General features: G+C 40.5%; 1 protein-coding gene across 2 annotated transcripts in view; it reads left to right on the top strand.

Moving 5' to 3' along the window:
* Positions 1-12,356, top strand: part of NUCB2 (nucleobindin 2) — a 43,739-nt gene extending 31,383 nt beyond the window's left edge. The window contains exons 8-13 of one of the 2 annotated variants that reach the window (XM_074954926.1): positions 1,004-1,062; positions 2,422-2,514; positions 3,797-3,886; positions 4,439-4,609; positions 4,958-5,030; positions 11,991-12,356. In XM_074954926.1, the coding sequence (XP_074811027.1) occupies positions 1,004-1,062; positions 2,422-2,514; positions 3,797-3,886; positions 4,439-4,609; positions 4,958-5,030; positions 11,991-12,112 (608 nt within the window). In that variant the 3' untranslated portion in view covers positions 12,113-12,356. Of the gene's footprint in view, positions 1-1,003; positions 1,063-2,421; positions 2,515-3,796; positions 3,887-4,438; positions 4,610-4,957; positions 5,039-11,990 lie in introns of those variants that run through there. The other variant, XM_074954927.1, reaches the window with a different exon arrangement.
* The last annotated feature ends 223 nt before the right edge of the window (positions 12,357-12,579 follow it).

Here is a 12,579-nt window from a genome sequence, read left to right as displayed (position 1 = left end):
GGTCACATAGCATGAGTTACTGATCCACAGTTACCAAACAGTTAATAAATTTCCTTTTTGCATGCCTTGCCAAACTTATGTTAAACTGGAGTATGAGTGGAGTATTTTATACAGCAGTCAGCACAATTCTGTAATTTGCTTGGAGAAACTTCCATACGTTTAGCCAAACTTTTCCACAGGTTCCTGTTGGTCCGGGATATATTTACAAATCTTGGCCAAATATAGCTACCTTTTCTCATGTTGAGCAATATCTTACTGTGTGAGTAGCCTGGGTATTCTTATTTTAGGTTTTAACCAATAAAAAACACATACACCTCCTGCCCCAAAAATGAAATTAGTGTTTATTCAATAGACACGGGAAAAACACCAGAAATGGTTACTTGTAGCTAAGGGTTTGTCTACATAGAGGAGTAATGCAGACTATAGGAATCTGTATAGATCCTGACAGTGCACACCAAAGGTTCCCGAGTGCACTTTAGCATAGTGCTGTTTGAAACAGTACTACATTAAAGCACACTAGGGAACATTACAAAGAGATTACAGTATATAGAAGAAAGCCCTGGGGGAAAAAACTCATTTTTGGACTTTACATAAAACTCAAATTGCTAAAAATAAGCCCCCCAAAATGAAAATAATAAATCCCCCCCAAAAGACAGAGGGCCTAAGGTAGCCCCATTATGACCTGTTTGGTTAGCAGTTTCTTTTAGCTTTAGATGTCTTTTTAGCTTTTCTTATTTGAGAGTTAGAGGAATCCTTGCAGCCTTATCTAATCATAAGTAAATATCCAAGTCGCCAGAAATCCAGTGCAGACCAACCACAGCCTGGTTTACTGTTAAGTGGAATAATCTTCATGTCATACTCTGTACTCAGCATCTTATTAGGTACAGAGGTTAATCTACTCTAGCCTCTCTGCTGACATCTGCTTATCTGACCCATTGTGAAGTACTGTATTCATTATTTTCTGTATTTACTGAATTTATATTTTCAACTTATACTTTTCTAGATGTCAATAATGATGGCTTCTTGGATGAGCAAGAATTAGAGGCCTTGTTTACTAAAGAGGTAAAAAGAACCCCAGCCATTTCAGAGCATTCAATACGTTGATGCTTCCCCTCTTTCTAAAGGGACAGTTACTTATTTTATTTTGATTTAGACTATGAACAAGAACATTCATCCTCAGGTCTGAGTGACCTTGATGCTCTAAAATTATTCAACACACCAGTGAGGGAGAGAAACAATAGTTTAGTGATTAAGGCAGAGGGCTGGGATTCAGGCGTCATGGGTTCAATGTCTTGGTCTGCCACGGACTCACTTGTGTGACCTGGGATAAAGTCACTTAGGCCCAGGTCCTCAAAGGTATTTAGGTACCAAATGTCCATTGAAATCAGTTAGTCCCTCGTCTATGAAAATGGGGGTATTGGTATTTGTCTACCTCACAGGGTGTTGTGAGGATACATACATTGGTGATAGACACGACTGTGATGAGAGCCATCTTGCTGAGCACAGGTAGAATAAATATACTCTTGATTTTTCAGCATGTTTTGTCTCAGCATCTCTCTCTCTCTCTAACACTAACGCACACACGCGCGCGCGCGCGCCTCTGCTACTACCCAGTCTCTCAAATCTTCCCACTCCTCATGAGCCAGTGAGAAGAGATGGACCTGACAACATACCCTCAGGGTTAACAAATGCAGGCTATTATGGACCAAAGCAGAGAGTGAATTCTCAAGTGCACAGCCCTTACAGAGAACACCTTGCCGGTAGCCACCTCTTCTATACCAGTGGGGCAAGAGGCAGTCTTTTTAGACAGGTGTTTGCCAAACACTTATGGTTTTGTAAGTTAAAACCAAAACCTGAAAAATCCACTCTGAAACTATAGGTAGCCAGTGCAGATCAAGGAGTACAGAACAATATTTACAAAAAGAGACACCACTTAACAAATGGACACTGGTTCAGCACCAGATTTACACCCAGGTCCTGCAATTGACCTCATATCGTCACACCTCTGTGCCCACACGGGATTCCATCGAAGTCAGTTGGGCTCCTCGCCTGCACTAAGGCAATCACAGAATCAGGGCCCAGATTTCCATGTGAATTTAAAATATAATCCTGTGTGGAGGACATTACGGTAGTCCACTTGAATTAACAAACAGGCTTCATACCATTGAAAAGCTCACTTTCTGCTTAAAATTATGCTAAAATAAATTATTTCTTTACCTAGAGCAATCATTTCCCTTCAGATTTACTGTTCAGTCAGAAGTGCCTCAGCTAAATGTAATGCAAAAGCATATCAGTATCAGGGCTGGTTCAAATTGGTGAAGCTTTGTTTTTAAGCAACATTTTACATCATTGTCTCAAATGTGCTCTATTCTGAATAAGCAGTCCTTTCTTCCAGCTAATGTTTACTCCATTTATTTTCAGCTGGAGAAAGTATATGACCCCAAAAATGAAGAGGATGATATGGTGGAAATGGAAGAAGAAAGGCTAAGAATGAGAGAGCATGTTATGAATGAGGTGTGGTCTGAAGGTTAACAGAGTTGGCTAAATCCTGCTCTGTTGTACCTGTGCAATCCTACTGAAGTCAGCGAGGTTGCCCAGGTACAGCAGAGGGAAATTTTGCCCCTCTTACTATATACAATTAATTCAAAGCATACAATGCTGCAATATCTTGTCCTCATTCAGAAAAGATGCTGGCTGGATAAAATTGCTTGGTAAAGTCTATGTTCCCACTTACTGAGTTCCTGAATAATCATGCTGTGGAGTAGGCATGGAGATCTCTACAGATGTCCCAGGATCCACAGATATTACCTGTGAATCCTGGGGCATAGAGTAGCACAGGGCTGGCCCCTGTGTTGTTCCCTTAGCCTGCCTTATACATCTGTTAGAACAGCTCCAAGTTGAGCAATTTTGTCAGTGCCTTGTAGATATTTCCCAGGGGTGTTGGGAAGGAATGATATTCTGTAGAGCTGGTGTCCTCCAGCAACAGCACTTCTACACCCAGCTATACCCCCTAAAGCTTGAGGAGTGCATTGAGGTTGTGCTTCTGTTAGTCAGAGGGAGGCCCTGAAGGAGGGATTCTGGGACAGTTTAGCTGGTTTCCTGCTACTTTAATTCCCTCCTTCTAAAATGGAAGGTTAGGATGGATCACAATTATTGGCAGCAAGTTTTCAGTCAGCTTTTAGCGTGAGCGTCTCTTGGAGTTGAAAGGCCAAGATAACTAAATCCTGGATATTGAGGTTATAGATGTATTAGAAATCCTGGCTTGCAGTTGGGACAGCTCAGAAACATAAGACTGTGTTCAACCGAATCCTGCATTAATGTCTTAGTGAGACATTCCAGTGAGAGAGACCGTAGTAAAGCAAGCATTTGGAAAGGAAAGCAGAATCAAAACCAATTGACAGTTGGCATGTTTTTAGCCTGCCTGAGGATTGGCCTCCCTGGTAGACACTACTTGTTCCTGCTAAATTAGCACCACTAAAATAAATTGTGAAATCTTTTCTCAGGAAAATTGTACATGCTTGTGTCTGTTCTCTTGGTAATTAATTTATAATTCAGTACTAGGATTGTGGAGAATATTCCCAAGGAAGTTTAGAAATCTTGAAGTGTAAGATCATTTCCCGCCCACCCCCAGAAGAATCCATGAAAAAAGTTTGTTTTGCACTTGAAAATGAAAGTAGATCTGGTTTAACATGAAAAAACAATCACATGATTAAGTTGCTTTATAAATGTAGGTACAACCCCCTCAAAGTCTCTTGTATTGGTAAAAGATGTTACATTTTGTTTTTGCTTTAACTAGATTGACGTCAACAAGGACCGGTTAGTAACTTTACACGAATTCCTGAAATCTACAGAGAAAAAAGAATTTTTGGAGCCAGATAGCTGGGAGGTAATAATAGCATGTTCCAGGAGGAACAGATTGTACTGTTACCATCAGTCTAATCAGGAAACTAAGTGGCATATTTGTCTCTGACTTTTCATTTTTCCTTATCCTTGGTATGTGCCTACGTACCATGGTTAGAGGCGTTAGCTAAATAAAATGTAATGTAGGTGTTTAAGAACATGAATTGAATACGTCTTGTGGCATCATATGGATTATCTGTAAGCCTGTTGCTTGTGCAGGCCTTTGAAACAGAAAAACATTTTGGCTATGGATTTCATTAGATGGAGGACAGAGTTCAGTTAAAAGCAGGAGAAGTAATTTTTTCCACCTCGTCCCAAATTTTGAGCAGGATTCAAACCATCTCCTCATAAGTAGTAGTGATGAATTCCTTCACAGTACCATATATTTTTGGAAGTATCAAACCAAAATTTTCTGTATTGGTGAATTTTAGAATCCAGCTAGTAGCCATAGCATTGTGAAGATTACTAATTTCCTTTTGCAAGTTGTATTTTTATTATTCCTGTGGAAAGGTACTTAGTTCTCTACATTTTCTTGCAGACATTGGATCAACAGCAGGTCTTCACCGAAGAGGAGCTGAAGGAATTTGAAACGCATATTTTGCAGCAGGAAGATGAACTCCAGAAGAAGGCAGAAAATCTTCAACAGCAGAAGGAAGAGCTACAGAGACAGCATGACCAGCTTCAGGCTCAGAAACAGGAACTTCAGCAGGTGCTGTCATTGTAATAGGAGGATTCCTCCCGTTTGCTGAGCCTTTCGCTGAATTTTAGAAAGGCAAAGTGGTGCTACTTCTGGAGTCATTGTCCCTTTAGGTAGTGTATGAGCCATGAGGGGTGCAGATGAATGTTAAACTCATTTTTCCTGCAGCAGGATACAACCTATAATTCCAGATTACACCAAACAGTGAAGCTGAACTCTGTATGTTTCCACTGGTGAAGATCATATGTAATGAGTGCACACACTGTCAAGAGCATTGAATTATGCAAGGTGAAAGGAAGCTGCTGATGCTGCTGAGTTCTCAGACCCCTCTTGTTTTATTTTCCCCATCCTACCCCTCAGGTTATGGAACAGAGGAAGCTACAGCAAGGAAGTTCTCTATCAGGACCAGCTGGGGAACTGAAATTCCAGCCACGTATGTAAATTATATTACATTATGGACATAAACTTTTAAATCTAAGATCCCATTTCAAAAGTGGTTTAAAAGCTCCTTTCTCTCTGGTGAAATTGTAAGTATAACTTGTCTGCAGTGATCCATTTTAGGGAAAATTGCTGAGCTTTCTTTACCCCAAGAGGAAAGTATTGAAGTTTTCTAAAGTAATCTTGAGGTCGAAGTACATCATTAAAATATCACTAAACCCAATAAATATGAGATTTTCATTTTTCCTCATCCTTATCATTCCTTATTAATAACCTCCCTGGAAAAGCCAGAGTTCACTTTTGCAGAGTTTCTGAGGCATGACATAGTCATAGAGACAGGATTTTCCTCATTTCAGAGTGAGAACTGGAAGGGACCTTGAGAGGTCATCTAGTCCAGTCCCCTGCACTCATGGCAGGACTAAGTATTATCTAGACCATTCCTGACAGGTGTTTGGAGGTTTTTTAAGAGCAGGTTAGACAATGATGGAGATTCCACAACCTTCCTAGACAATTTATTCCAGTGCTTAACCACTCTGACAGTTAGGAATATTTTCCTAATGTCCAACCTAAACCTCCCTTGCTGCAATTTAAGCCCATTGTTTCTTGTCTTATCCTCAGAGGTTAAGAAGAACAATTTTTCCCCCTCCTCCTTCTAACAACCTTTTAGGTACTTGAAAACTGTCCCCTCTCACTCTTCTCTTTTCCAGACAAAAGAACCCTTTTTTTTTTCCAATCTTTCCTCATAGGTCATGTTTTCTAGACCTTTAAAGCATTTTTGTTGCTCTTCTCTGGACTTTCTCCAATTTGTCCACATCTTTCCTGAAATGTGGCACCCAGAACTGGACACAATACTCCAATTGAGGCCTAATCAGCACGGAGTAGAGCGGAAGTATTACATCTCGTATTTTGCTTACAACACCCCTGCTAATACATCCAAGATGATCATCACTTTTTTTGCAACAGAGTTACACTGTTAATTTATACTTAGCTTATGACCCCCAGATCCCTTTCCACAGTACTCCTTCCTAGGCAGTCATTTCCCATTTTATATGTGTGCAACTGATTGTTCCTTCCTAAATGGAATACTTTTGCATTTGTCCTTATTGAATTTCATCCTATTTACTGCAGACCATTTCGAATTTTCATCTGATTCTTCAAAGCACTTGCAAGCCCTCCCAGCTTGGTATCGTTTGCAAACTTTATAAGTGTACTCTCTATGCCATTATCTAAATTATCGATGAAGATATTGAACAGAACCCAACCCAGAACTGATCCCTGCGGAACCCCACTTGTTATGTCCTTCCAGCATGACTGTTAACCACTGATAACTATTCTCTGGGAATGGTTTTCCGACCAGTTTTGCACCTACCTTATAGTAGCTCCATCTAGGTTGCAGGACCTTCTCATACACAAACTAGAGAAATGCAAGATAGTATCAAAAGCTTTACTAAAGTCAAGATATACCATGTCTACCACTTTCCCCCCTATCCACAAGGCTTATTACCCCATCCAAGAGGCTGTCAGGTTGGTTTGACACAATTTGTTCTTGACAAATCCATGCTGACTGTTACTTATCAGCTTATTATCTACTAGATGTTTGTAAATTGTTTGCTTAATTATTTGCTCCATTGTTTTTCCGGCTACAGAAGTTAAACTGACATAGGTGACCTCTTGTCTTCAATCACTGTGTTTCCACACACAATATTCTCTGTATAGTTCTGTTCAGTCACTTATCCTGATTATCCATACAGTTAGGAACATTTGCTCCATAAACAGGGAATTCTCATTCACCCTTGTGAAATACTGTACGTAGTAGGAGAGGAGCTAGAAAAGCAGGGACAAAAATGAAAAGTAGGGTTGAGGTAGAGAAAAGATGGTGTTTCTGAACATCTGGGAAAATCCAGAATAACTCCACTGACTTCATTGGAGTTAATTTAACTGATCAAAATATGGGCTAAACAGGTTACATAATCTCACAAACTTGTAGAACGCGTATAACCCCACCTCCGCACTTTTGTGAAAGTGAAGGGTCCAGTTAAAGATGCTGCTGGCAATTAGACAAGTGATACCCCTAGGTCTTACTGATGCTGTCACCATTACTAGGATAAGTACAAACTGTTTATACCAAGTTTCTCACATTTTTGGCATAACAGATTTCCTTCAAAAATCAATTACAATTATTTTAAAATGCTTCCTGGAGTGTTTGTGTCCCCAGAGTTTGTTCATCAAGTTAATGTGGTGAAAACCAAAGTAGCCAGTGCATTTTATCTGCCATATCCTTGGCTCCCAACAAGAGGAAACGAGAGAGAAAAGAGAAGAACTGATTACAGCCCTAAAGTTTCCAACCAACTATGATAAGTGACCATTATTCAAGGGAAGGTGAGGAGATAATGAGTTCAGATTGTGAACACGCTAGGGAGTAAAGTTCAATCAGGAGTTTACATTTTCAAAAAAAATGACTACACATGTCCGTTTATGAATCGAAGGTTCACTTTACCATTGTTAAACGTGACACATTTCAGAAAGGGCAAATTAATGTAATCTCCAAAGAATCAAGATAACAAACAACATAATGGACAGAATGTTTCAGAGGGAAACAAATGTGTGTGGAAATAGCTAGTAATCCAAGAAGAAATTCTACATGTCATAATGTGTTTATAATGTAATTTGGATACTCTCATCCTTGCGATTGTGTATGCTGTTGCTCCGACACATGAATAATTGATTCAATTTGTATAAACTAGGCCATGGAGACTTTTGCTATCAAATCAGACATTTGAAAGAGATAGTAAGGGTGTCAGGATCCTGACAATGGTGGTCAGACCAGAGTCAGAGTTGCAGAAGAGTTCAGTCAAGTTCCAGGCCAGGGTCGATACCAAGGATCAGAGTCAGAATCAGGTTTCAGGGTCCGGGACAGGAGGCGAAGTCTAAATCAAGCCAAGGTCACAGAACAGGGTGCAGGAATGGTTGTGGCAACTATAGGAGATCCACACTGTTGCCTGGATACTTCTTGGAATGCCCCTTGTTTATATAGGGTGGGGAGCCATAAGGTAGCAATTCCCATGGTCTGTGTCCACAATAGGTCATGGGTAGCGGAGCACAAGCTGATTATAGCTGCTGCTGGGTGGCAGCATAGCGTCATCTGCTGCCTGGCAGCTTGCTAGGCCTTGGTTTAAGACCCATTAGACCTTTACAAAGAGGCCAAAAAATCACCTTGGACACAGTTTTCCTTTTTTGGTGTGAGGATAAGGAATCATTCTCTTAGGCCGAGCCACTCAGGCCACTGCTGGTCTGGGGTCCCGGCCACCGGCCCCGCTCAGCCTGCTGCCAATCTGAGGTTCTGGCTGTCTGCCCCTTGCCAGCCATGGTCCCAGCCGCAGGCCCCGCTCAGCCTGCTGCCAGCCTAGGTGAACGGAACCCGAGGTCAGCAGTGGGCTGAGCTGGCCGGCGGCGTAAGATCAGCATTTTAATTTAATTGAAGCTTCTTAAACATTTTGAAAACCTTGTTTACATACGACAATAGTTTAGTTATATAATATATAGACTTACAGAGAGAGACCTACTAAAAAACGTTAAAATGTATTACTGGCACGCGAAACCTTAAATTAAAGTGAATAAATGAAGACTCTGCACACCACTTCTGAAAGGTTGCCGACCCCTGGTGTAGATGTTCGGACTTGGGCTGGGGCCCAAGCGCTGGGACCCTGCAAGCCCAAGCCTGAACATCTACACAGCAATTTTTAGCTGCACAGCACGAGCCCTGTAAGCCCCAGTCAGTTGACCCGCAATAGCTGCAGCCGTGCCAGCGCTGCAGGTCTTTTATCCCTGTGTAGATGCACCCTTAGTATTCTTCCTTGTGAAAATGGAGTACTACAGCAGGGAGTCACTTTCAACACACACAAGTCCCTATTGTTGGTGTATTTTGTCTCTCTCTATACAAATGCACAGATTTGTTTACAAACAGAATGAACATGACATTTTGGCTATTATTTGTCTTTTAAACTCACATGCTGTAGCAATTTGTTTAATTAAAAAAAAAAAAAATCTTAGGGGAATAGTCAGCTTTATGCCCACAAAGGAAAAACATGTCTTGTAGGGGAATTCTGATACTGCTAAAATCACTGACAATACCCCATCTTCATATCTCTGTTTAAAACCCTCATTTTTGCCCTACTCTGAGACAAACTGAAATGTGGTCCCTTTAATCCTGCATTGGTAGGGAGATGAACTGAATGACCTAACAAATCTTTTTTTCATCTGTAACTGCAGATTCTTATGATTCTTTCCCTTTCTGCAATCTTGCATGCTTGCTTTCTCTCCTCACAGTTAATAGTGTGAAGGAACGTTTAGATTGCTTTTAATTACAGCCTCTTTCTTTTAATATAGTGCATCCCTGTTACACTCCATTGTCATGACATGTAAGCATTGCTCTACCCAGTTTTGCATGGCCTTTTTCTCATCTCTGCCTATAAAGGCTTTCATACAAGTATCTCAGATGATATTATAAATACAAGAATGTATTGAATTGGAAATAAAGATGTAACAGATGTTTACTGTTTTAATTTAAAAACCATAAAAATGTAAGGCTAGAAGGGACCATCTAGTCCATCCCCCTGCATGGAGGCAGGACCATGTATACCTAAACCATTGATGAGAGGTGTTTGTCTAACCTGTTCTTAAACCTCCAAAGACAGGGATTCCACAACCTCCCTTGGAAACCTATTCCAGTGCTTAACAATCCTTATAGTTAAGAATATATTTCGAATGTGGAACCTAAATATCCCTTGCTGCAGATTAAGCCGACTACTTCTTGTCCTACCTTCAGTGGACATGGAGAACAATTGATCATCATCCTCTTGACAACAGTCCTAGCATATTTCAAGACTGTTACCCTCTCAGTCTTGTATTCTCCAGACTAAACATGCCCAACTTTTTTAAAATCTTTCCTCATGTCAGGTTTTCTAAATCTTTTATCATTTTATTGTTTTGCTCTTCTCTGGACTCCCAGTTGCCCACATCTTAAAGTGTGGCACCCAGAACTAGACACAGTACTGTAGCAGAGCCTTATCAGTGCTGAGTAGAAATTGACAATTACCTCCCATGTTGATATGACACTCCTGTTTAATACACCTCAGAATTATATCCCTTTTTTTTCCACAACTACATCACGTTGTTGGCTGATATGTAATTTATGATCCACTACAACCCCCAGATCCTTTTCAGCAGTAGTACCACATAGCCAGTTATTCCCCATTTTGTAGTGGTGCATTTGATTTTGCCTTACTAAGTGAAGTATTTTACACTTGCCTTTATTGAATTTCATCATGTTGTCAGACAATCCTCCAATTCGTCAAGGTCCTTTTGAAGTCTAATCCTATCCTCTAAAGTACTTGCAGCCCCTCCCAGCTTGGTGTCATCCGCATGTTTTATAAGCAAACTCCCCTCTCCATTATCCAAATCATTAAATAAAAATATTGAATCATACCAGACCCAGGACAAACCCCTGTGGGACCCCACTAGATACATCTCCCAGTTTGACAGTGAACCATTGATAACTACTCTTTGAGTGTGGGCTTTCAATCAGTTTTGCACCTATTTTTTTCTAGACCACATTTCCCTAGTTTGCTTATGAGAACAGCATGTGGGGTTGTGCCAAAAGCCTTACTAAAATCGAGACCTATCACATCGACAGCTTCCCCACCATCCACTGGGCCAGTCACCCTGTCAAGGAAAAAATTAGGTTGGTTCAGCATGATTTGTTCTTGACAAATCCATGTTGGATATTCTGTATAACCCTGTTATCCTCTGGGTGCTTACAAATTTACTGTTAAATAATTTGTTCCAGTATCATTCCATGAATTGAAGTTAGGCTGCCTGGTCTGTAATTCCCCAGGTCCTCTCTTGTTCCCTTTCATAAAGATAGATATTAGTCTGAATTTCATCAGTCCTTGGGATCTTATCAGTCCTCCATGAGTTCTCCAAGATAATCACTATCCGTTCTAAGGTTGCTTCATCTAGGTCCTTCATCAGGCCCTGCTAACTTAAATACTTATACAAAGAGTCTTTAACCTGTTCTTTTCCTATTGTGGATTGTGTTCTATTTCATGCAACTGCTATGAAATGTCAAGGCATGTGACAGAAAACATTTCTATGGAGACATTAACATTTTAATGTTGGATGCCTACATCAGAAATGACATTTTAAACAAATCTGATTTCCATCAAGTGAAGAAAGAGTTGGGTGCATTTGTGACCTCCGCCTTGTCCAGTTATTCACTATGCATGGTTTTGCAAGATACCTAACAATATGCACTTTGTAGCTATGATCAGAATTGGTGCCCTTTGTTGGTAACTAGAACTAGGCATTCCCTTGAGCTGCTAAGCGCTGGTACAGAAGATTTAACCTAGATTAAATTAAGGTAAAACACAATTTTGGAGATTCTGGACCCTGTGTTTAGTAAATTCAGATTTTCCTAATATAATCTCTCCGCTCTATAGTAAACTTCTATATTGTTTTAAATAAAAAAAAGCCCCTCTCTTTATTGGGCTGAGTTTGCTCTAGGAGCTCCCCTTACCCTTCACTCTTTAAAAGTTTCTGCTTCTAATTTACGTACGTGCGCATATGTGTGTGCGCGCACGTGTACGCACACATGTGTACATACCCAATTCCTGAACCCATCAATCCCACTGTTGGGCCAGCAGGGGAAAAGAGGAAAGACCAAAAAAAAAACCCCCACTACTGAGAATGAAGCAACTGCTAAACTGACCTATAATCTAACACTTAATACTGTTATGGAACCTGATGGTCACGTTAGCAAAATCTGGACCATTTTATTTACAATCAGCACATTGTAGCTACACCTACATTGAAACCTTGTCATTTTCTTTCAGGGACTTCTCTAGTTTGGGATCAGTTTGCTTAAGAGATTGACACTGTTTCTTATTTTGTTTTACAGCTGGGGAACACCAAGTCGGAAATGCACAAAACCATCTTGCAGGTGATCAGCCTTTACCACCAGGGCACATACCAGTTCAAGAAACAGCCGCTGGAAGTGACCATGTTCAAATTCACCCTTAACCACTTGTGCCTCAACTTTATACCGTCTTTATTGTTTTGGGAGTTGGGGTTGGGGACTTAAACAGAAACAGAGTGAAATATGAACTGCCCACAAGCAAGTGAAGAAAGTGAAGTCATTGGGAATGTTACAGCTTTACAATTCAAACCCAACTGATGTTTAAATTAGATTAATTTAATCTTCTGTGCATCAGCGAGAAAGATAACAGGCAGATCAATTGCAGGTTAAAAGTTGAGTGGGAGGTTGGAGGGGAGAAATGGAAGAAATAACAAAAAAGCAGCATCTCTCCGCTTTCTGTAAACAAATCTCCAACAGCTCAGTCCCTGGAGCACAGAAGTCCTTATGACCAATAGTTAGGCATTAATCAGGAATTCACTTTCTAGAGAAGCAGATAACAGGACTAGAGATCCAGCTAATCCTGTTTCATATAGAAACACTTTCCAGAAGCACTAAACTGCAGAATTTGGGG

This window comes from Natator depressus, chromosome 6, assembly GCF_965152275.1.
Source record: "Natator depressus isolate rNatDep1 chromosome 6, rNatDep2.hap1, whole genome shotgun sequence".
Lineage (NCBI taxonomy): Eukaryota > Metazoa > Chordata > Testudines > Cheloniidae > Natator > Natator depressus.
This window is presented reverse-complemented; position numbering and strand designations above follow the sequence as displayed.